The sequence below is a fragment of the Mustela nigripes genome, chromosome 6 (assembly GCF_022355385.1).
Source record: "Mustela nigripes isolate SB6536 chromosome 6, MUSNIG.SB6536, whole genome shotgun sequence".
NCBI classification, from domain to species: Eukaryota; Metazoa; Chordata; class Mammalia; order Carnivora; family Mustelidae; genus Mustela; species Mustela nigripes.
Genome location: NC_081562.1, coordinates 51,997,781 through 52,020,274, shown reverse-complemented (window position 1 = coordinate 52,020,274; position 22,494 = coordinate 51,997,781). Strand labels below are relative to the sequence as shown.

Here is a 22,494-nt window from a genome sequence, read left to right as displayed (position 1 = left end):
TCTTTAGGCTCTGATCTTCTCTTTGGTTTATGATCTTTAAAACACACACACACACAGTCACAAAGCCCTACAGCCTTTTGATGGAGGAATAAGCATGTTCTCCCTACCTTATAGGCATTGAGAGAATAAATGTGATTTTCACATCATTTAGAATTTGTTCCGTGTTCCCTCAGTTATATGTTCTATCAAAAACTAAGTTGCCTTTTGGGGCTTAATCGTGTTCTTATTTGAGAATGTTAGACCCTACACTATGAAAAAGTGCATTGCTTTCCAAAGACTAAAAAAATGGTTTTTGAAATAAATTTCTAAAATTATCCTGTCTGTTGTTTAAAAGTTAAATGACTGGTTTTTCTCTCTTCTGCTCCTTCCTCTTTAATTTGACTTATCTTGAAGTACTTGATAGACTCTAAAGTAAGGATATTGAACTCCAAGGTTAACTATTTAGTCAACCACTCTAAGTTATTTTTTTTTTTACTAAAGGTTTGTGATATTGGTAAATGGAAACAGGCAAATTAGTATAAGAATCTAGATGTGTCGTATTTTAATATAGTTGCAGAGTTGCACTTTTAAGTACTGGGGATGATTATACCACACAGATCAGATGCTTCTATTTAAAGTAGAAAGTAATTACTTTCTATACTTGATCCTGAAGAATAAGAAAATTTGAGAACATTAATTCCATATGTTAGATTTTTAGAAATTACACATTGTGGAGTATTTAGTAGGCGCCTTCTTCTGAGACTTATGTTCCTTTAGTTGTAATTTGGGTTAGTTTCAAAAGAAGTTCTTTCAACATTTACACTTCTTTGCGTAATGTCATCCACTTGTTACGATGATATTCTGGATAAGCGTCAGTTTTGTTTATCAAGTATTGTTTTCTTTCTCTTTTTTTTGTGTGTGCAGATGTTTGTGGATTCTTCTGTGGGATCAGAGGGCACGCCTGTTGTAATCAGAAAACTCCAAGAATAGCAGCAGGGATGGATGAACAGGCTCTTTTAGGGCTAAATCCAAATGCTGATTCAGACTTCAGACAAAGGGTAAGTTAAGTCAGCTTAATCAGTTTTTAAAGGTTGTTAACCCAAATTTGCATTAGAGGGCTTGGATTTAAAAACAAAATACATTTGATGATAAAGGTTTCATTTGAGTAGAAATGAACAGAGACAAATTTGAAGTACTTGAATATATTCTGAATACAGAAATGGTAGCATTGTGATTGATGTTCTTTTTAGTTGGCTCAAGAAAGGTATTAAAATCTGATGTGATTCAGGGCAGCTCTTTATGTCACATCAATCATTATTTCTAATTCTTTAAAAGTTGCAGTGCAAAGGATTGCTCAAGGAACTCTCCATAATAGCAGACGTGCATATTTTATCTTTATATTTCCTGACTTGGTCTGGACGAGTTGTTTAACCTTCGAGTTGGTGATATTTAGCATCCTTGTTATTTACTCCAGGCAGACATGTAAATTAGTGGTTATATATGCCATGTCTTAGGTTACAAAAAATGATTAGATGACAAGGAATCCATTATGAGGTGCTGGGATATTTGAGCAAAAATAAACAGTTAAACATGTTGTGGACTATACCTGTAATCAGGGCTATAGCTGAATGATAAAAGAAGAATTTAAAGAATAAGCCTATAATTAAGTTTTTTAAAAGATGTTTTGAAGTACAGGGTAAGAGGAAGGAGAAGCATTTTTTCTTTCTGCTTCTCATAGCAAAGGATATTTTTTATAATTCACCTAATGAGGGTAACAGGCTCACTAAATATTATTGCAGTTTTTGTAGTGCTTTTAAGGAGAATTTTTTTTTAAGATTTTCTTTATTTTTGAGAGAGAGAGAGAGAAAATGTGAGTGAGCAGGCGTGAGCAGGAGTAGATGTGGAGGGAGAGGCAGACTCGCCACTGAATAGGGAGCCTGGTGCAGGACTCAGCCCCAGGACCCTAGGATCATGACCTGAGCCAAAGGCAGATGCTTAACTGACTGGGCCATCCAGGTGACCAAAGAATTTTTTGGAAGAATTTTCTTAATTTTATTTTTATTCTTTAAGGATTTTATTTACTTATTTGTCAGAGAGAGAGAGAGAGACTGCAAGTGTGGAGTGGGGCAGAGGGAGAAGCAGGCCCTGCACTGAGCAAGGAGCCTGATGACCCTGGGATCATGAACTGAGGCGAAGGCAGATGCTTAACCCACCGAGCCACCCAGGCATCCCCGGATAACTTTTATTAAGTAAAACAAAACAAAACAAAAAAAAAACCCAAAAAAAACCTCAAGTAATATCTAACATGGTTCTGTGCCTCTGCTGTTAAATAAGTAACCAGCCATCCTCATAAAGGGAAATAACAGGGATTGAGATTTAAGTAGTCTGGCTAGTAACAAGGTACCTAACAAACTAGTTAAGACATCAAAAGACATTTAAAATCCATGTTTTTGCAGAGTGCCTGGGTGGCTTAGTTGGTTAAGCAACTGCCTTCAGCTCAGGTCATGATCCTAGAGTCCTGGGATTGAGTCTCATGTCAGGCTCCCTGCTCAATGGGGAGTCTGCTTCTCCCTCTGACCTCTCCCCTCCATGATCTCTTTTTCATTCTCTCTCTCAAATAAATAAATAAAATATTTTTAGAAATAAAATCCATGTTTTTGGATTGGGTGGCTCAATTGGTTAAGGCTCTGCCTTCGGCCCAGGTCATGATCCCAGGGTGTTGGAATCAAGCTGCATATCAGGCTCCCTGCTCCGGGGGAATCTTTTCCACCTTCTCCTCCCTATTCCTGTGCACACGCTCTCTCTCTCTCGCTCTCTCTCTTCTCTATCTCTGTCCCTCTCTCTCTCAAATAAATAAAATCTTAAAAAATAAATAAAATAAATGCCATGTTTTCTGTATGTAGCTAAATTTCTTTATTTAAGAGTTTAAGCTGCCTACCTTCAAAGCCTTAGTCACATAGTTGAAGTAGCATAGATCTTTACCTTGGTATTGCATGACTATAACTAAAAGCCTTTTACTATTTTGTTCAGTTATTAAATAGCCTTTTTGTTATTTTTTATGATCCTTTTTGGAAATCATTTGTGGTTTTTTTGTTTGTTTTGTTTTATAATATTTTATTTATTTATTTAATAGAGACCCAGCGAGAGAGGAAATACAAGCAGGGGGAGTGGGAGAGGGAGAAGCTGGCTTCCTGCTAAGCAGGGAGCCCAGAATGGGGCTCGATCCCAAGATGCTGGGATCTTGACCTGAGCCGAAGGCAGAGGCTTAACCCACTGAGCCACCCAGGCATCCCGGAAATCTTTTTTTTTTTTTTTAAATTAAATACCACTATCCAACAAATTTCTTAAATACACAATAATTTTCTTTTTCAGAAAAATAAATCCAATGCATTGTTAGTGGTCTTAATACACAATTATGCTTTTTATCAATAAAAATTAGTTCTGTCAGCCTCAGATTTGTTTTGTTTTTTTTTTTCTTTTTTTTTTCAGCTACAGGTTGATGTTAAGCTTCCAAATTCAGGCTTAATTTGATATCCATTAAACCAGCCCGAGTAACAGATTTAATTAGGACAAAAAAAGAAGGAATCTGAAGGAAAGTGAATTCTGATAGTTCTGATGTTGGAAATCAAGAGTAGTGGAACATAATCAATTTTGATCATAACTGTCTACCAACCCCAATTCTCCATTGTCTGGCTGTAGTTCTGTTTTTTTCAGGGACAGTAGCTAAAGTGACTCTTGCCACTTAGAGGCAGGAGAGCATTAGAGAAAAGGTATGAAATAGAAGAAAAGATGATAAAAGCTTTGACTTGTTCATAATTGCCACAGAATTTCACTTAAAAATGCCAGTAAATGCGGCATCTGGGTAGCACAGTTGGTTGAGCATCTGACTCTTGGTCTCAGTCAGGTCATGATCTCAGGGTTGACGGATCGAGCCCCACACTGGGGCTCTGCTCTCAGCTGAGAGTCCTCTTGAGATTATCTTTCTTCTTTCCCTCTGCTCCTCCCCCCACACTTTCTTGCTCTTCCTCAAATAAATCTTTAAAAAACCAAAAATGCTAGTAATGCATGCACTCAGAATGCAAAGACTTTAATTAAAAACTGAAAACTTTCGGGCACCTGGGTGGCTCAGTGGGTTAAGCCGCTGCCTAAGGCTCAGGTCATGATCTCAGGGTCCTGGGATCGAATCTCGCATCAGGCTCTCTGCTCAGCAGGGAGCCTCCTTCCTCCTCTCTCTCTCTGCCTGCCTCTCTGCCTACTTGTGATCTCTCTCTGTCAAATAAATAAAATCTTTAAAAACAAACAAACCCACAAAACTTTCATATCATTTTCACTTTTTTTTTTTTAAGATTTTTTTTATTTATCAGAGAGAGCGAGCGAGCACAGGCAGACAGAATGGCAGGCAGAGGCAGAGGGAGAAGCAGGCTCCCTGCCGAGCAAGGAGCCCGATGTGGGACTCTATCCCAGTTAAGCTCAGTTGCTTAACCAACTGAGCCACCCAGGTGTCCCTATTTTCACTTTTTTAATGGAATCACTGTCTTTGGCTTAAAACTTGCCATTATTTAAAGAAAATGGTATGTCAGTGATAATTCTAGCCCCTAAATCCCCCCGCCTTCTTTTTTTGGTAAGTGAAATATGAGGTGGTAATGCAGCATACCTGAGTGGCTTCCACCTTGTCCTTAAATGGGACAGTAAATGTTCCTAAAGGAAAACCTAGGTTTCAGGAATATTGTTAGTTGACAACTGAATTGGGTTCTTTGCAGCACCTGGGTTCTTCTGTTCTTAATTTCCAAAGACAGACATTATTTATACTTAGGATAATAACTGGTGATGTTCATCTCCTTACCTTCATTTACATGGATCTTATCAGTGGGAGCAGCGAGTGAGACCACATATGAAAACCCATTACCCCATTCATACAACTCTAACAGAGCTTTTTTGATTTCTTTTAAAATCTCTAACCTGGGGACACCTGGGTGGCTCAGTTGGTTAAGCAGCTGCCTTCGGCTCAGGTCATGATCCCAGCGTCCTGGGATCGAGTCCCACATCGGGCTCCTTGCTCCGCAGGGAGCCTGCGTCTCCCTCTAACTTTGCCTTCCACTCTGTCTGCCTGTGCTCGCTCTCACTCGCTCTCTCTCTGACAAATAAATAAATAAAATCTTAAAAAATAAAAAAATAAAAAAAAAATAAAATAAAATCTCTAACCTGGGGCGCCTGGGTGGCTCAGTCATTAAGTATCTGCGTTGATCCCAGGGTCTTGATCCCAGGGTCCTAGGATCAAGCCCTGCATTGGGCTCCCTGCTTGGCTGGAAGCCTGTTTCTCCCTTTCCCACTCCCCCTGCTTGTGTTCCCTCTGTCTCTGTCGAATAAATAAATAAAATCTTTTAAAAAAAATAAATAAAATCTCTAACCTAAAAGGAAAAAAATTTTACATCTTGACTCCTTTGTGTTTGTATAGACTTACATAACTAAATATATATTTTTACTGTATATAGTATATATATGCATATACAACTAAAACAATTTACACAAAATAAGTTACTTTTTTTTCCATCCTTGGAATGCATTTAATTTTTTTTTAATAATTTTAAAAAATTTTTATAAACATATAATGTATTATTAGTCCCAGGGGTACAGGTCTGTGAATCAAAATAAGTTATTTTATTATGTGCAATGCACTCTGATATTGTTTTTCATTTTTTTATTGTGGATCAAGACCTATAAAATTGATGTCATCACTAGTGGGGCACAAACCACGGTTTTAAAGAATATTTACTAATTAAAATTAGGCCCCTCTAGGGGCGCCTCAGTGGCTCAGTCAGTTAATTGTCTAACCCTCAATTTCGGCTCAGGTCATGATTTCAAGGTCGTGAGATAGAGCCCCACATAGGGCTCTGTGCTGGGAGTGGAGCCTGCTTAGGATTCCTTCCTCTGCCCTCTGCCCCTTCCTACCCCTCTCTCTCCCTCTCTTAAAAAAAAAAGAGGTTCCTCTATAATGCTTAATGTTCTTTCTACATGATTTTGAAATCTGATCAGTACAGCAGTTGCTTTAGAATTATCTAGCACTGTTTTTGTGTGATTTTCTTGACTGAGATACTTTTCACAGCTTGTTAGGATTACAGTTTGTCCATTGTCATATGTGACATCTGCATCTGTCATTGATTCCAGTTGCAACATGCTAATGGAAAAGAGTAGCAGAAGTAATTCTCATTTTCCCCACAATCTGGTAAAGAGCCCATGGACTTGGTGCTGCATCCATTCTAGAGTATACTTACTTTTTTTTTTCTTTTTAAGATTTTATTTAGTTATTTGATAGTGCAGTTGGGGGAAGGAGAAGAAGAAAAGCAAGCTGCCCTCCCTCCCGTCCCCCCGCCATGGAGCAGGGAGCATAATGCGGGGTCCAATCCCAAGACCCCAGGATCATGACCTGAGCCAAAGGCTGATACTTAACCAACCAGGTGCCCCTGGAGTATATCTACTCACATAACAGAGCCCTGAATTCATGAAATGAGTTACATTTCCTAAAGCATTTCAATTATTCATACTTTTCCAATATTTGTACCATACAGTTGAACTCTAATTTTGGTTTGGGTTTTTTTATTTTGTTTTGTGTGTGTGTGCATTTTTTTTCAAGATTTTTATTATTTTATCTACTTTTATTTTTAATTAATTAATTTTTTAAACTAGGCTCCACACCCAATATAATGCCTAACACAGGACTTGACATCAGAACCCTGAGAGCAAGACTTGAACTGAAATCAAGAGTTGAATGCCTAACTGATTGAGTCATACAGGCACCCCTGGTTTTTCTTTTTTTTTTTAAGAATTTTTTTTTTCTTTTAAGATTTTATTTATTTGAGAGAGAGAGAGAGAGCGCGAGATGGGGGAGGGTCAGAGGGAGAAGCAGGCTCCCTGCTGAGCAGGGAGCCCGATGAAGGACTCTATCCTGGGACTCCAGGATCATGACCTGAGCATAGCACTTGTATATTTTTTCTCTTAATACTCATAATTACGCATTGAGGTCAGCAGAGCATTTTTATGTTGTCTCCTTTGCTATAAGGAAACAGTTTTGAGTATCTAACTGATGGAATTTTTTTTTAACTTAAAATTTTTTTCTAGGAATGATCAGTAGTTGCACTTATACAGAAGCCAGAATTCAGTGTTTTAGCTATTTTTCTTCAGGTTGACTGATTTATTATTGGTTAGCTACTCTTAGAATATTTTAATATCAGTAGGGCACTGAGATCAACTATTCCAAATGCATTTATACCTTCGTAATCTTACAGGCCCTGGCCTATTTTGAGCAATTAAAGATTTCCCCAGATGCCTGGCAAGTGTGTGCAGAAGCTCTAGCCCAGAGGACATACAGGTAATTATAAGAAAATTTATATGACTTAGAGGAATTTAAATTTCTGTGAGACCTGTATTTAGAAAATGTTTTCATAAAAGCATTTTTATGGCTTGTGTTTTGGAAAACCATTTAGTATAGAAATGAGAAAAATAGTAAACCAGTAATTTGGCCATTCCGGGATTAACTTTCAGCAAAACTAGACTTTGCCTTATGCTGTGTATCTGAGAGCAGATCCCAGCTGAAATACAGTACAGTAAAAACTTCTTAAGATGGGAAGTGATCGTTGGTTTTCTAAAAAGTTGGCAAAGGAGGTAATCATGAATTGTATCTTGCATTTTTATTTTAAAGTATAGAAACACTCAGTTGGCAATCTTTTTATATTGGGCCAAAGTCTTTCCTTTATGTATATTCCATTAGCATTTGCTTCATCTTTCTTGCAAAGATCACACTCAGTGATCCATCCTCTATAATTTCTACTTTAGGTCTCTAGTGGATTGAGGAACGATTAGTACAGATTCCTAGACTTTTGGCTATTGTTTTCTACCTCTCCTAAATCTTCTGGTTATCTAGCCCACATCAAATACACACATTCCCTTTTTAAAAATTTTTTAAAATTTTTAAATTTTATGTTGATTCTAGTTAGTTTACATGCAGTGTAGTAATTCACCACTTCCATACAACGCCCTGTGCTCCTCATAGCAACTGCCCTCCTTAATCCCCATCATGTACTTAACTCACACCCATACCCTCCTTCCCCTCTGGTAACCATCAGTTTAAACTCTGTAGTTATATAAGTCTGTTTCTTGATTTGTCACTCTCTCTCTCTCCCTCATTTTTTCCCCTTTGTTCATTCTTTTGTTTCTTAAATTCCACATATGAGTGAAAACATAGGGTGTCTTTCTCTGACTGATTTCACTTAGCGTTATATACTCTAGCTCCATCAATGTCATTGCAGGTGTCAAGATTTCACTCTTTTTATGGCTGAATAATATTCCTGTGTGTGTGTGTGTGTGTACACCACATCTTTATTCATCAATTAATGGACACTTGGGCTACTTTTATATATTGGCTATTGTAAATAATGCTGGTATAAACATAGGGGTGCTTGTTTCCCTTTGAATTAGTGTTCTAAGGTTTTTCCTTTTTGCAATATGACTTTCTATGAAGTCTTTCCAAAGCCTTCAACTTAATTTTTCCAAAATCAGCACTTTCATACTCACTTCATTAGTTTATATAATAGTTAATTCAGTTACTTAATTAAAAAAAGACCTACGACTGACATAGTAAGGGTTAGGGAAACACAGCTCACTAATTATAAGTAAACAACTCACTGGTGGGAATAGATGCCCATGGATATTAGTGATGCTTCTAGCTGACATCCTCAGCATTCTGTGGCTATCATACTTGCCACCTTTTACAATCAGAATCAAGTGCTCTAGTGAGAGTTAATTTTGAGAACATATACTATATGCTTGGGAGTGTAGAAGATCTGGCCTTTTTTTTTTTTTTTTAAGGATCTGACTTTTAATTAAAGGATTCCTATAGTTTATTTTTGAGTGGAAAACAAGAGTCTTGTATACTTGATTTAAGGCTTCAGTGTCATCTGTGCTAAGAATAGAAACCCTAGGGGCGTCTGCGTGGCTCAGTGGGTAAAGCCTCTGCCTTCAGCTCAGGCCATGATCCCAAAGTCCTGGGATCAAGCCCCGCATTGGACTCTCTGCTCAACAGGGAGCTTGCTTCCTCCTCTCTCTCTGTGCCTACTTGTGATCTCTGTCAAATAAATAAATAAAATCTTTAAAAAAAAAAAAAAAAGAATAGAAACCTTAAGTTCTTACTTACAAGAGGTGCTGATTAAACCTAACTTAAAACTTTTAAAGATTGTTTCATCTTCTTGTGTGTGAAATTACTTTATTTAATTCATTCATGTAGTCTAAGTTATTGTCTATTCTTATATTGACCAGTTAGCTTTATTTATGAAAATTGTCTTCTGTGACTAAGCCCGGCCCAAACCAGCTATCTTGGATGAACAGAGTGTTGTTCATTAAAGAGATTTTTGTCAGAGGTTGTAGCTGGCTCACTGTGACTAACTCTGTATCAACCCTGTAGACCCTTGAGAGTAGATAATTGGTAGATTTCTGCCCTTTCTATAAGGACAGTATATTTGTAACTTGGTTTTCTATATAAATTTTGAGGCTGAACTACCAGTCTGTGTGACCCTGCTTGTTTTGGATTTGGCTGCAGTGGAACTGTGTAGGATTGAATTTTAGGTATGACGAGTTACCATCTCTGATTTGACTCAATCCCTGGCTGTGTGACCATTTGTCATTTTACACCTAGCCTTTCTACTGTAAAGTGTAGGAGCGGTTCTTGTAATCCTAACATCTAGAATTTAGGGAAATTTTTTCTGTTTGCAGTATACTTAAGGTGCATCTTAACTTTTTTTTCATTGTTTTGCTTGTGAGATTTAATGGAACTATTGAGCATGGAATAATTAAGTTCTAAACAGTATAATGATTGAGATCACTAAGTAGAAAGTAAGCCAGAGGTCTTGTTTGAGAAACTTTTCAACTATGTTTCACTAGTACTTTACTTTTGTTTTTTCTTTAAATTATATTCTGCTTATCTGATTTTCCTTTTTTCATTTTCAGTGATGATCACATAAAGTTTTTCTGCTTTCAAGTACTGGAACATCAAGTTAAATACAAGTAAGGCTCTTCTCACTGTTTTGACTCTGAAATATATGGGGAGAGGTCACTTTCTAAATTAGTTTTCCTCTCTTTGGGAAAATCATAATACAGGCTGTAAATGAGGGTGTATGAGACACATCCAGTTTATAGATGTGTTTTTGATTTACCCAAGTGTTTTAAAAATACTGAGTTAATTGATTACATATAAAAAATCCAGACATTTCACAGAAAAAATTCATTTCGAGCTTCTCTGGAAAAATCAGAAGATCTAGCAATGCCAGACCTGTTTCTGTAAGCCAACTCTGTTAGAGGTTAGTGGCAACATGGCCACTTGTATTTATTTATTTATTTATAAAGATTTTATTTATTTATTTGACAGAGCGAGATCACAAGTAGGCAGAGAGGCAGGCAGAGAGAGAGGAGGAAGCAGGCTCCCTGCTGAGCAGAGAGTCGGATGCGGGGCTCCATCCCAGGACCCTGAGATCATGACCTTAGCTGAAGGCAACGGCTTAACCCACTGAGCCACCCAGGCGCCCCGGCCACTTGTACTTAGAACCCTGCTTTAAATAAGCAAAAACAGTTAATCACTGTTTAGAGGGCCCTTCATTTGCCTATTGATTTATTCTGTAAGCCATAGACCTCAAAATGTAGATGTATTTCTATTTGAGAAATTCCACAGCTTTCATTTTATTTTAACATGAACTGGACCACAAATCAAACTAAGATCAATGACGCTACCTTTTGGGCCCACCCCTATCTTTTCTTTTAAGCCATGATGAGAAGCATGATCAGTTTCTTTTAGGAAATTTTAAGTAATTGAGTGTTAGACAAATTTTCCCTTTCAGATATATGAGGCTGTTACTTTTTAAACCACAGATATCAAATATAGCCGTCATTATTTTTCTTCTCTATTTTGAACAGATACTCAGAACTAACTACTGTTCAACAACAACTAATTAGGGAGACGCTCATATCTTGGCTTCAAGCTCAGGTAAAATAGTAATTTCATTCAGTACATTAAGTTACCAGATATTTAAATTTTTAGTGTTGCAAGAGTTTAGAACTTTGCCTCAGAAATGTTCATCATTTATCCTCCCTTTGACCCCATAGCTTTTTTAGAAAGTGCTGATTTCAAAGATCTTGGGTATATGAAACTTAGCAGTAATTTAAAATTATATCAATCACTGAAACTTTTATGCTTTACATGACACGATGCTGAAACCTTGGTTTTAAGGTAGGTTTTTGTTGGTTTGGGTTTTACTTTGTTTTAACTACTTGACAAAAAGACAGATTTTTTTTTTGCTCTCTCCTAAAGGTGAGCCCTCCTAGACAGCTTCTTCACAAAGAGCCCTTTACAAGAAAGCCATTAGAGATCTTTATTCACATTAGTTCTTTTTGTTAATTTTAATCTTAGCATATGAAGCAGTTAGGTAGCTAGAATTTCTATTTTTCTTAAAGAGCAAACAGAAGAAAAACAATTTAACTAGTAGAACCAAAAACTAATAAAATTCTGCACATGAAACTTTTCTTTAAAAGTATGAGAATAAGAAGTAAACATAGCACCTTTGTTTATTTTCCATCTGGGTAATCACTTAAATTACTTTGGTAATTTTCCAGCATATTTGTTGCATACCTAATCTAGACTGTATTGAGGCTTGGTGAGTTTTTGAGTTAAGATGCACCTTAAGTATACTGCAAACAGAAAAAATTTCCCTAAATTCTAGATGTTAGGATTACAGGAAAACTTTTTGAGACTTTACAGCTTACATTTAATTTCATGAACTATTTCTCTCTGTCAGATGCTGAATCCCCAACCAGAGAAGACCTTTATACGAAATAAAGCGGCCCAAGTCTTCGCCTTACTTTTTGTTACAGAATATCTCACTAGATGGCCCAAATTTTTTTTTGACATTCTCTCAGTAGTGGACCTAAATCCAAGGGGAGTAGATCTGTACCTCCGAATCCTCATGGCTATTGATTCAGAGTTGGTGGATCGTGATGTGGTGCATACATCAGAGGCAAGTAACTTCCCATTAATTGTTAGTTCTTAATGTGGATTTTGTAGGAGATGATGGGCACATAATAAAAGAGCAGGAAGTCTTTCTTTGGAAACAAATTTTCTGTTCTTTCTCCTTTTTTTTTTTTTTAAAGCATATTTATTTTTTTAGTAATCTTTTACCCAGCGTGAGGCTCAAACTCATAACTCTGAGATCAAGAGTCTCATACACTTCCAATTAAGCTACCCTCAAATTTTCTTAATAATTCTAAATTCAAGGGTACCTGGGTGGCTCAGTCAGTCATCTGCCTTTGGCTCAGGTCATGATGCTGGGGTCTGAGATTGAGCCCTGCATCAAGCATTCTGCTCAGCGTGGAGTCTGCCTCTCCCTCTCCCTCTGCCTTTGGCTCTGCCTGCTTGTTTTCTCTCTCTGTCAAATAGATGAAATCTTAAAAAAAATTCTGAATTTTCTCTAGTTTTGTTTTTTTTTTTTTTAAGATTTTATTAATTTATTTGACAGTCAGAGATCACAAGTAGGCAAAGAGGCAGGCAGAGAGAGAGGAGAGAGGAGGAAGCAGGCTCCTTGCTGAGCAGAGAACCCCATATGGGGCTTGATCCCAGGACCCTGGGATCATGACCTGAGCTGAAGGCAAAGGCTTTAACCCACTGAGCCACCCAGGTGCCCTGTTTGTTTGTTTGTTTGTTTGTTTGTTTTTTAATTAATTTTTTTTTTTTTTTAATTTATTTAGTCAGAGAGAGAGAGCGAGAGCGAGCACAGGCAGACAGAGTGGCAGGCAGAGTCAGAGGGAGAAGCAGGCTCCCCGTGGAGCAAGGAGCCCGATGTGGGACTCGATCCCAGGACGCCGGGATCATGACCTGAGCCGAAGGCAGCTGCTTAACCAACTGAGCCACCCAGGCGTCCCTGTTTGTTTGTTTTTAAGTGAGGCTTGAACTCATAACCCTGAGATCAAGAGTCACATGTTCTACCAACTGAGCCAGCTGGGCACCTCTAAATTCACCCAGCATTTTGAATTTTATTTTACAAAGGAGCTTGAACTGGGCTTTTTTTTTCCCAAGTGTATGTTGAAATTAGAGTATTATTTTAGATTTTCTTTTTCTTTTTTTTTTTTAAAGATTTATTATTTTGACAGAGAGAGATCACAAGTAGGCTGAGAGGCAGGCAGAGAGAGAGAGGAGGAGGCAGGCTCCCTGCTGAGCAGAGAGCCCGATGCGGGACTTGATCCCAGGACCCTGAGATCACGACCTGAGCCGAAGGCAGCGGCTCAACCCACTGAGCCACCCAGGCACCCTTACTTTAGATTTTCTTAACTATGCAAGCACTTTCTCCAATAAAATACACAAATTGGGTCTGTTTATGAATTTCTAGAGAAATGTAGTCTGTATTTACTACTGCTGTATAGTTACTCAGTGAGGAGGAATCATTGCTAATGAATCTGCTAGTTTCTTCTGTATTCTTAGTAATAAAGCCCATCACCATAGTCTTTCTCTATTTATTATCCCATATAACTTTTTCTTTAATGTTAACACAGTAGAATTTGCTTGATTCAAAAAAAGAGAAAAGAAAAGATCAGAAAGAAAAAAAAGGAAATTGCTTGATTCAAATGTATATAATAATTTAAGGTCATTATATGTCATATAACTTTTTTTTTTTTTAAGATTTTATTTATTTGACAGAGATGACAAGTGGGCAGAGAGGCAGGCAGAGAGAGAGGAGGAAGCAGGGTCCCCGCTGAGCAGAGAGCCCAATGCGGGGCTTGATCCCAGGACCCTGGGATCATGCCCTGAGTTGAAGGCAGAGGCTTTAACCCACTGAGCCACCCAGGCACCCCTATGTTAAAGGTTATTATCATACATTTAAATTATTGTCATTCCTGGGGTGCCTGGGTGGTCAGCATCAAACTCTTGATTTCGGGTCAGGTCATCATCTCAGGGTCATGAGATCGAGCCCTGGGTTGGACTTCATTCTGGATGTGGAGCCTGCTTAAGAGCCTCAGAGTGCTTAGGTGGCCTATTCGGTTAGGCATCCGCCTAACTCAGGTCATGATCCTAGAGTCCTGGGATCAAGCCCCTGTCTCAGGCTCCCTGTTCAGGGGGATATCTGTTTCTCCCTTTGCTCTTCCCCTGCTTGCATGTGCTCTCTCTTCTCTCTCTCAAAACCTGCTGTGCACGGTGGCATGCACCTATAGTCCCAGCTACTCGAGAGGCTGAGACAGGAGGATCGCTTGAGCCCAGGATTTCTGGGCTGTAGTGCACTATGCCGATTGGGTGTCCACACTAAGTTCAGCATCAGTATGGTGACATCCACGGAGTGGGGGACCACCAGGTTGCCTAAGGAGGGGTGAACCGGCCCAGGTCAGAAATGGAACAGATCAAATAAAATCTTTTTATTTAAAAAAAAAGATTTTCTTTCTCTCTCTCTCACTTTTCCCTCTCGCCCTCACCCATCACTCTCTATCCTTTTCTCAAAAAGAAAAAAATTACTGCCATTCTTGGGGCACCTAGCTGGCTCAGTTGGTGGAATATGTGACTCTTGATCTCAGAGTTGTGAGTTTGAGACCCTTGTTGGTTATAGCGATTACTTAAAATCTTTTTTAAAAATAAAAAAAAGAGGGGTGCCTGGGTGGCTCAGTGGGTTAAGACTTTGCCTTCAGCTCGGGTCTTGATCCTGAGGTCCTGGAATCGAGCCCCACATCAGGCTCTCTGCTCAGCGGGAAGCCTGCTTCTCCCTCTCGCTCTGGCTGCTGCTCTGCCTACTTCTCTCTCTCACTTTGTCAAATAAAAATATTTAAAAATAAAAATAAAATAATTATTGCCATTCTTGCAGAATTTATGGAGATATTGAGTCACTGTGTTGTACAATTGAAACTAATGTACCATCTTATGTCAACTATACTAAAAAAAATTCTTTTAATTAAAAACAAATTTCCAGGGGCGCCTGGGTGGCTCAGTGGGTTAGAGCCTCTGCCTTCGGCTTGGGCCATGATCTAAGGGTCCTGGGATCGAGCCCCACATCGGGCTCTCTGCTCAGTGGGGAGCCTGCTTCCCCCCCCCTCTCTCTCTGCCTGCCTCTCTGCCTACTTGTGATCTCTCTCTGTCAAATAAGTAAATAAAATCTTTAAAAAAAAAAAATTTTCCATTCTCTTAAGTAGTTTAAATATCATGTTTGCATAGTATTGAGAAGTTCCTTTTATCATATGCTTTAGATTTCTAAGTAATGCTTATTCGTAGTGTGTTTAATAAGGACTTAAATCTGGCTCTAAGGAATACAACGGAAAAAGGAAATTAAAAGAATCACAGGATATGATTTTAGAGTTGATAAGTAGGAAATAGTGGCAGGGAATGTGTTAACAAGTCTAGAAGTTTAATTGTGAGATACTACTATGCACAAGTATTCAGATGTCAAAAATTAGTTTGTGTGATAATCTACTGTGCACATAAGGTGTTTTGTTTTGTTTTTTTAGGAGGCTCGTAGGAATACTCTAATAAAAGATACCATGAGGGAACAGTGCATTCCAAACTTGGTGGAATCATGGTACCAAATTTTACAAAATTATCAGTATACTAATTCAGAAGTGACATGTCAGTGCCTTGAAGTAGTTGGGGCTTATGTCTCTTGGATAGACTTATCCCTTATAGCCAATGATAGGTAAGTATCCCTGTACTTTAAAGATAGACCTACAGAATACAGTATGTAAAACTCATGAATTTGAAAACACTGTTAACAATTTTTTCCTTCTATTTCCAGGTTTATAAATATGCTGCTAGGTCATATGTCAATAGAAGTTCTACGGGAAGAAGCATGTGACTGTTTATTTGAAATTGTAAATAAAGGAATGGATCCTGTTGATAAAATGAAACTAGTAGAATCTTTGTGTCAAGTATTACAGTCTGCTGGATTTTTCAGCATTGACCAGGTCAGTAAATTTATGTATGAAGTTTTGAGAATTGCTACAACAAAGTAGGAAAGGTACTAATTTTAAACATGTTTTCTTTCTTTTTTTTTTTTAAGTGTTATAAATTCTTGGTGACTATAAGGAAACATTGTATCCAGAAAGCCATAATGTTATCTGTAGCATTGGCCCCCATGATGGGGGGGGCCTTACACCAGTTATTAAACTTGAAATCTGGGATGTTACCTGCAATTGTGGTTTTCTTTCAAACTTCAAGTTGATTCTGATACTACTGGTCTATACTTTACGTAGCAAAGAACTATACTATATATATGCCAATATATTTTGACCAAAACTAGACTTAGTTATAAATATTACATTTTTACTATACTTTTGAATTGTTACTCATTTGAGCCGTTGGAATTTAGGCCCAACAGAATGAAGGCTCTGGGTGTGGTAAGTAATTTAGAAACAGAATTTGAAGATTTCTATTTTACTGTGACAATGATAAAAAAATTAGTAAGAAATCTGTTTTGTTGTTATGTCAGCTTTAGTGTTGTTCTTGCTGACAGAAGAATAGTAACATTTTCTTACATTGTTAATAATTGTCTTATTTAGTCTGTGGTAAAAGACCTAAGATGATGAAGGTAACATCTCTTTCTATATGAGAATATCAGAAGGATAATTAATGATAACAATCTGAAGTTTGAGTTCTGACACACTGGTATGACCTTAGGCAGGTAGTTATAAGAGCAGTTCTGTCACTTTGCAGCATAGTTAAGGCTCAAATTGTTATAAATTGTTACACATACTGTAATATGACATAACTTATACAGCATGTTTACTAACTTGAGCAGGGTTTTTTGTTTGTTTGTTTTTAAGATTTTATTTATTTATTTGACAGATGGAGATTACAAGTAGGCAAAGAGGCAGGCAGAGAGAGAGGAGGAAGCAGGCTCCCTGCTGAGCAGAGAGCCCACAGCGTGGCTCGATCCCAGGACTCTGGGATCATGACCTGAGTCGAAGGCAGAGGCTTTAACCCACTGAGCCACCCAGGGGCCCCTAACTTGAACAGTTTAGAAGGAAGGTTTTGAAACCACAGTTCTCTTTTTTTTTTAAGCTTTATAAACTTGGCACTATCTATAGGTCTATAACCATTAAAAAGAATTGCTTGAAAGAGTACAAGTGGTTAATAATAGTAGAATTCAAATTCTAAAAATTTTTCAGTCCAGGTGGTAGAATGGTTAAATGTCTAATGTTAGCTTAAAATTGAATCTTAGAATTTGCACTTGATTCATACTAAAGTTCAGAGTTTTTCTTCTTCCTTTTATGTGGGTGTTTTTTGTTTGTTTGTTGCTTATGTGGGTGGTTTTAAATTGAGGTCTCTCTTGATTGCTTAATAGGAAGAAGATGTTGACTTTCTAGCCAGATTTTCTAAGCTGGTAAATGGAATGGGACAGTCATTGATAGTTAGTTGGACTAAATTAATTAAGAATGGGGATATCAAGAATGCTCAAGAGGCACTACAAGCTATTGAAACAAAAGTGGCACTGATGCTGCAGCTACTAATTCATGAGGATGATGACATCTCTTCTAACATTATTGGATTCTGTTACGATTATCTTCATATTTTGAAACAGGTGAGTCCTTGTTTTACTCTTTTTTGCCCAGTAGATAATATAAGCAAGCCATAGAGAATTGGAAAATACAGGAAAAATGAGAAGAAGAAAATACCCATAATTCTACTAGCTAATGATATTTACTGTTAAATAGTAATGTACTTCCGTCTCTCCCCCAACTCAACTTCTTAGCCAGAAATGAGAATAGCCAGGTTATAAAATTCACTAGGCTTTAACCAATTAAAAATTGGTAACTAATTAAAAGCTACAGGTTTAGGTTATTTTTTCATTTTGAATATGTTTTTGTTATTTTTTTTCCTTTTTTTTTTCTTTTTTTATTAAGTAGGCTTCACACCTAGAATGGAGCCCAGGGCAGGCCTTAAACTCATGAACCAGAGATCAAGACTTGAGCTGACATCAAGAGTCAGACACTTGGGGCGCCTGGGTGGCTCAGTGGGTTAAAGCCTCTGCCTTCGGCTCAGGTCATGATCTCAGAGTCCTGGGATCGAGCCCCACACTGGGCTCTCTGCTCAGCTGGGAGCCTGTTTCCTCCCCTCTCTGCCTGCCTCTCTGCCTACTTGTGGTATCTGTCTGTCAAATAAAAAAATAAAATCTTTAAAAAAAAAAAAAAGAGTCAGACACTTAACCGACTAAGCCAACCACGCACCCCTGTTTTTGTTTTAAATATAGTAGAAATCTTGTTAAACATTGTTTATTATTTTAATTACATATAGAGCATTTCTTACAAGCAGCTTTTTTCTTTTTTTCTTTTTTTCTTTTTTTATTAAAGATTTATTTATTTATTTGACAGACAGAGATCACAAGTAGGCAGAGAGGCAGACAGAGAGAGAGGAGGAAGCAGGCTCCCTGCTAAGCAGAGAGCCCGATGTGGGGCTCGATCCCAGGACCCTGGGATGATGACCTGAGCCGAAAGCAGAGGCTTTAACCCACTGAGCCACCCAGGCGCCCCCAAGCAGCTTTTTTCAATTAAAAATTTTCTCTTGGAGAATTGCTTTCACTAAGAACTTAAAATGTAGATGGTAATAGTCTCCTTATTATGGCTCATAGCCTTTTAAAAATTAGTAATTTCCCATTATGTCATTAGATGAGAAAACCATTCCTATTTTACTTACATTTGATTAACTAAATGAAGTTAAGCTTAAAATACTACCTTCCGTATTATTGTTATAAATGAAACACACATCTGCCTACATACCTTAAGGAATTTTAGGTAATGGGAAGACATGAAGATATGAAAATAGTTAAAATGACTCCTGGTAATCTCACTGTGTGTCTCTTAATGGACCTCTAGCTTTTTTTTTGCCTTGCTTGAAAACAAGAGAAGACCATACTTTACTGTCCTATAAATTTCTTCGGTAAATATATTATAAATATGCTTAAAGTTAAAATTCATCTAATGTCAAGTTATTTAGTAGAAATAGAATTGCTAGATCTTATGTTAGGTGCATTTGAAATATAGAAAGGTATTGTCAAACCTGCTTCCAAAGAAGTGTGCATGTTTTAAAATATCTTGATTGATTAGAAAAATATTTTGAGGAGTGCTTGGGTGGATCACGTAGTTAAGAGTCTGCCTTGGGCTCAGGTCATGATCCTTGGGTCTTGGGATTGAGCCCTGCTCAGCAGGGAGTATGCATCTCACTCTCCCATCTCCCACTCCCCACCCTGCTTGTGCTCCCTCTCAAATAAATAAAATCTTTAAAATATTTTGATAAGCAAGTATGACTTTAGGAAACCTTATAAACTTATTGCTTACTTTTTAACAGCTTCCAGTGCTCTCGGATCAGCAAAAAGCTAACGTAGAGGTAATTGATTTCTTTTTGCTTATAAACTGATACCAGAATCTGTATCTGCAGTCTGTCTTGAAATGCAGCTTAATTTCAAAATATATCTGATAAAAGGAAACTGACAAAAGACATTTTATTCTTAATTTTAGGCAATCATGTTGGCCGTTATGAAAAAACTGACTTATGATGAAGAATATAACTTTGAAAATGAGGTAAGGATTTTACATTGGGGAGAAATCATTTTTAAGTCATTATTTACTTAAGTTAACATTTTAAGTTTTGATTATTTTAGAGTGCTTTAAAGTAAGAAGTATTTTAATAATCACATGTTTATTATTGACCTCAACCTTAGGTGGAATTAATAGAAGCTTCATAAGCCTTCATAATACCTTCAAAAAATAACCTTTTTGGTATTGTGTCCCTTTTTTTTTTTTTTTTTTTTTAAGATTTTATTTATTTATTTGTCAGAGATAGAGCGCGAGCGAAAGCGAGCACAGGCAGACAGAGTGGAAGGCAGAGTCAGAGGGAGAAGCAGGCTCCCCGTGGAGCAAGGAGCCCGATGTGGGACTCGATCCCAGGACGCTGGGATCATGACCTGAGCCGAAGGCAGCTGCTTAACCAACTGAGCCACCCAGGCGTCCCTATTGTGTCCCTTTTTAAAACACTTTGTAGCATTGAACTTTGTAAAGTATTGACAGTATCATTGCTTATCACATTTTACTTTGAATTATGAGAGTGATCAGTTGGGGCCTGGTCAGTGGACGTCAGATTGTTAAGAGTCTGTGGGAAAGTGCAAATGAGTCACTCAGCTTTCTGGACTTGTTGTATTTATATAAGTCTCATCCAGGGTTGCCAGTGAGGCATTTAGCCTCAAGCACAAGGATCATCATCAGGTGCTTTCTATCAACTCAAGCATCACTTACACTGTTTTGCAACATGCTAAGTGTTTAATTCCCCACCTGAGGCTTTCAAAAATCTTGGACTATAAAAGAAAATGGTGATGATAACCAAAGCATTATGCACTTGCAAAGAACCAGATTTGTTTATATATATATATATATATATCCTCATTCATAGAGTATTACAAGATACAAGGAGTATGAATAAGGTGGTGAAGTTATCATAAAGCCCAGTGTGAACCCATTCTGGCTCTATGTGTGCCCAGTGTGAACCCATTCGCCTATCTATACTGTTCCTGGCTCTAGGCTTTTGAGATCTAGGGCTATGTTCATAAATACTTCCTTGTGGGCAGGAGAGGAAAGGCTACTGACCATAGTAAGTTTTCCTATGTAAATAAATGTTAATGAAAAAATGAAAATACATATTACATTTAGAAATGCAGAAAACTATATGAGAACTAATGACTTACATGAATTTTAGGGTCTTTTAAGTTTTAAAATAAGAATTTTTAAATATATCTTAGGGTGAAGATGAAGCCATGTTTGTAGAGTATAGAAAACAACTGAAGTTACTGTTGGACAGGCTTGCTCAAGTTTCACCAGAGTTACTGCTGGCTTCTGTGCGCAGAGTTTTTAGTTCTACGCTGCAGTAAGTTTGTTACTGTTTTTGTAACTATTCTACCTCCTTCCTTTTCTCTGTGATGTGGTCTACAATAAGTGAGTCACATAAATAATCTTTGTTACTTACTAAGGTCTTTCTGTATCTCTGAACCAATGCATTTGTCTTCATCTTTTCTTTATTCGAGTATAGTGAACATAGTGTTATATTAGTTTTACGTGTGCATTGTAGTGATTCAACAATTCTGTACGTTGTTTATTGCTCATCATGACAAGTGTACTCTTAATCCCCATCACGTATTTGATTCATCGCTCCACTCACTTCCCCTGTGGATACCATCTGTTTGTTCTCTGTCGTAGGGTCTGTTTTCAGTTTGTCTCTCTTTTTTCTCGGTTCACCTGTTTTGTTTCTTAAATTCCACATGTGAGTGAAATCATAGTGTATTTGTTGTTCTCTGACTGGCTTTTTTCCCTTAGCATGATACAGTCTAGCTCCATCCATATCATTGTTATCTCCATTTATCATCCTCCTTGTGGGGAAACATTGCTCTTTGCAATGTAAACAAAAATGGATCACATCAGTTATTTCTACTTTTGTGATGTGAATTTTGTTGCCTGTTAAAATTAGTAATTGCTATGACCTCTTAATTAAAGAGGCTTTTGTCAGTGTTATAGAAAATGTTTATACTCAGATCTCATATATACTCTCTTATGGTAGGAATTGGCAGACGACACGTTTTATGGAAGTTGAAGTAGCAATAAGATTGCTATATATGCTGGCAGAAGCTCTTCCAGTGTCTCATGGTGCTCACTTCTCAGGTGATGTTTCAAAAGCTAGTGCTTTGCAGGATATGATGCGAACTGTAAGTATACTACAGATAATTTATTTTGAATAAATATTTTCTGTTTTCTGTTTTCGCTATAAGCTAGTGGGAGTTCTTTAATTTAGCATCTGTTAATACTGGGGCATTTTGATGTTACACTGAATAAGAACAGATTTCTTAACTTTTTCTTGCCCAGTTGGTAACATCAGGAGTTAGTTCCTATCAGCATACATCTGTGACATTGGAGTTCTTCGAAACTGTTGTTAGATATGAAAAGTTTTTTACAGTTGAACCTCAACACATTCCATGTGTATTAGTAAGTATACATTTATTCTCCGTTTCTGGGTTTTTGTTTTTTGTTTTTTGTTTTTCGATTTATTTCAGTTAATGAGCAGATAGAATTCTATCTTTATAACCTTTCCCAGAGCCAAAAGCTCTGAGAAACTTCTTGAATATACTGAAACCAGCCTCTATTTCTTTAAAATGGACAGTTTCTGGCTTAATAAGTCATCTAAAACAAGTCCTCAAGGGCTTCTTGGTGTCCTCAGGGATTATGTGCTATATATACCTGGTTCCTGTCTTCCAGGAGCTAAGAAGTAAAATTTGATGTGAACAAAAATATATTGTGACAATACCAATAAAAATTTTAAGTAAAAGTATCTCTCTTTCTTTAGATGGCTTTCTTAGATCATAGGGGTCTGCGGCATTCTAGTGCAAAAGTACGGAGCAGAACTGCTTACCTGTTTTCCAGATTTGTCAAATCTCTGAAGTAAGTACTAAACGTCAGCTGTTATGTTTACTTTTTGTT

At 37.4% G+C, this 22,494-nt stretch overlaps 1 protein-coding gene across 1 annotated transcript in view; it reads left to right on the top strand.

Annotated features, from left to right (window-relative positions):
• The window catches only part of XPOT (exportin for tRNA), a 50,294-nt gene that overhangs the window by 3,063 nt on the left and 24,737 nt on the right, over positions 1-22,494 (top strand). Inside the window, exons 2-15 of the mRNA XM_059402550.1 lie at positions 904-1,037; positions 7,263-7,345; positions 9,976-10,032; positions 10,936-11,005; positions 11,814-12,032; positions 15,493-15,677; positions 15,777-15,945; positions 17,325-17,561; positions 19,325-19,363; positions 19,495-19,557; positions 20,769-20,893; positions 21,581-21,725; positions 21,883-22,002; positions 22,361-22,455. Coding sequence (XP_059258533.1) covers positions 978-1,037; positions 7,263-7,345; positions 9,976-10,032; positions 10,936-11,005; positions 11,814-12,032; positions 15,493-15,677; positions 15,777-15,945; positions 17,325-17,561; positions 19,325-19,363; positions 19,495-19,557; positions 20,769-20,893; positions 21,581-21,725; positions 21,883-22,002; positions 22,361-22,455 — 1,667 coding nt within the window. The 5' untranslated portion in view covers positions 904-977. The remainder of the gene's footprint in view (positions 1-903; positions 1,038-7,262; positions 7,346-9,975; positions 10,033-10,935; positions 11,006-11,813; positions 12,033-15,492; positions 15,678-15,776; positions 15,946-17,324; positions 17,562-19,324; positions 19,364-19,494; positions 19,558-20,768; positions 20,894-21,580; positions 21,726-21,882; positions 22,003-22,360; positions 22,456-22,494) is intronic.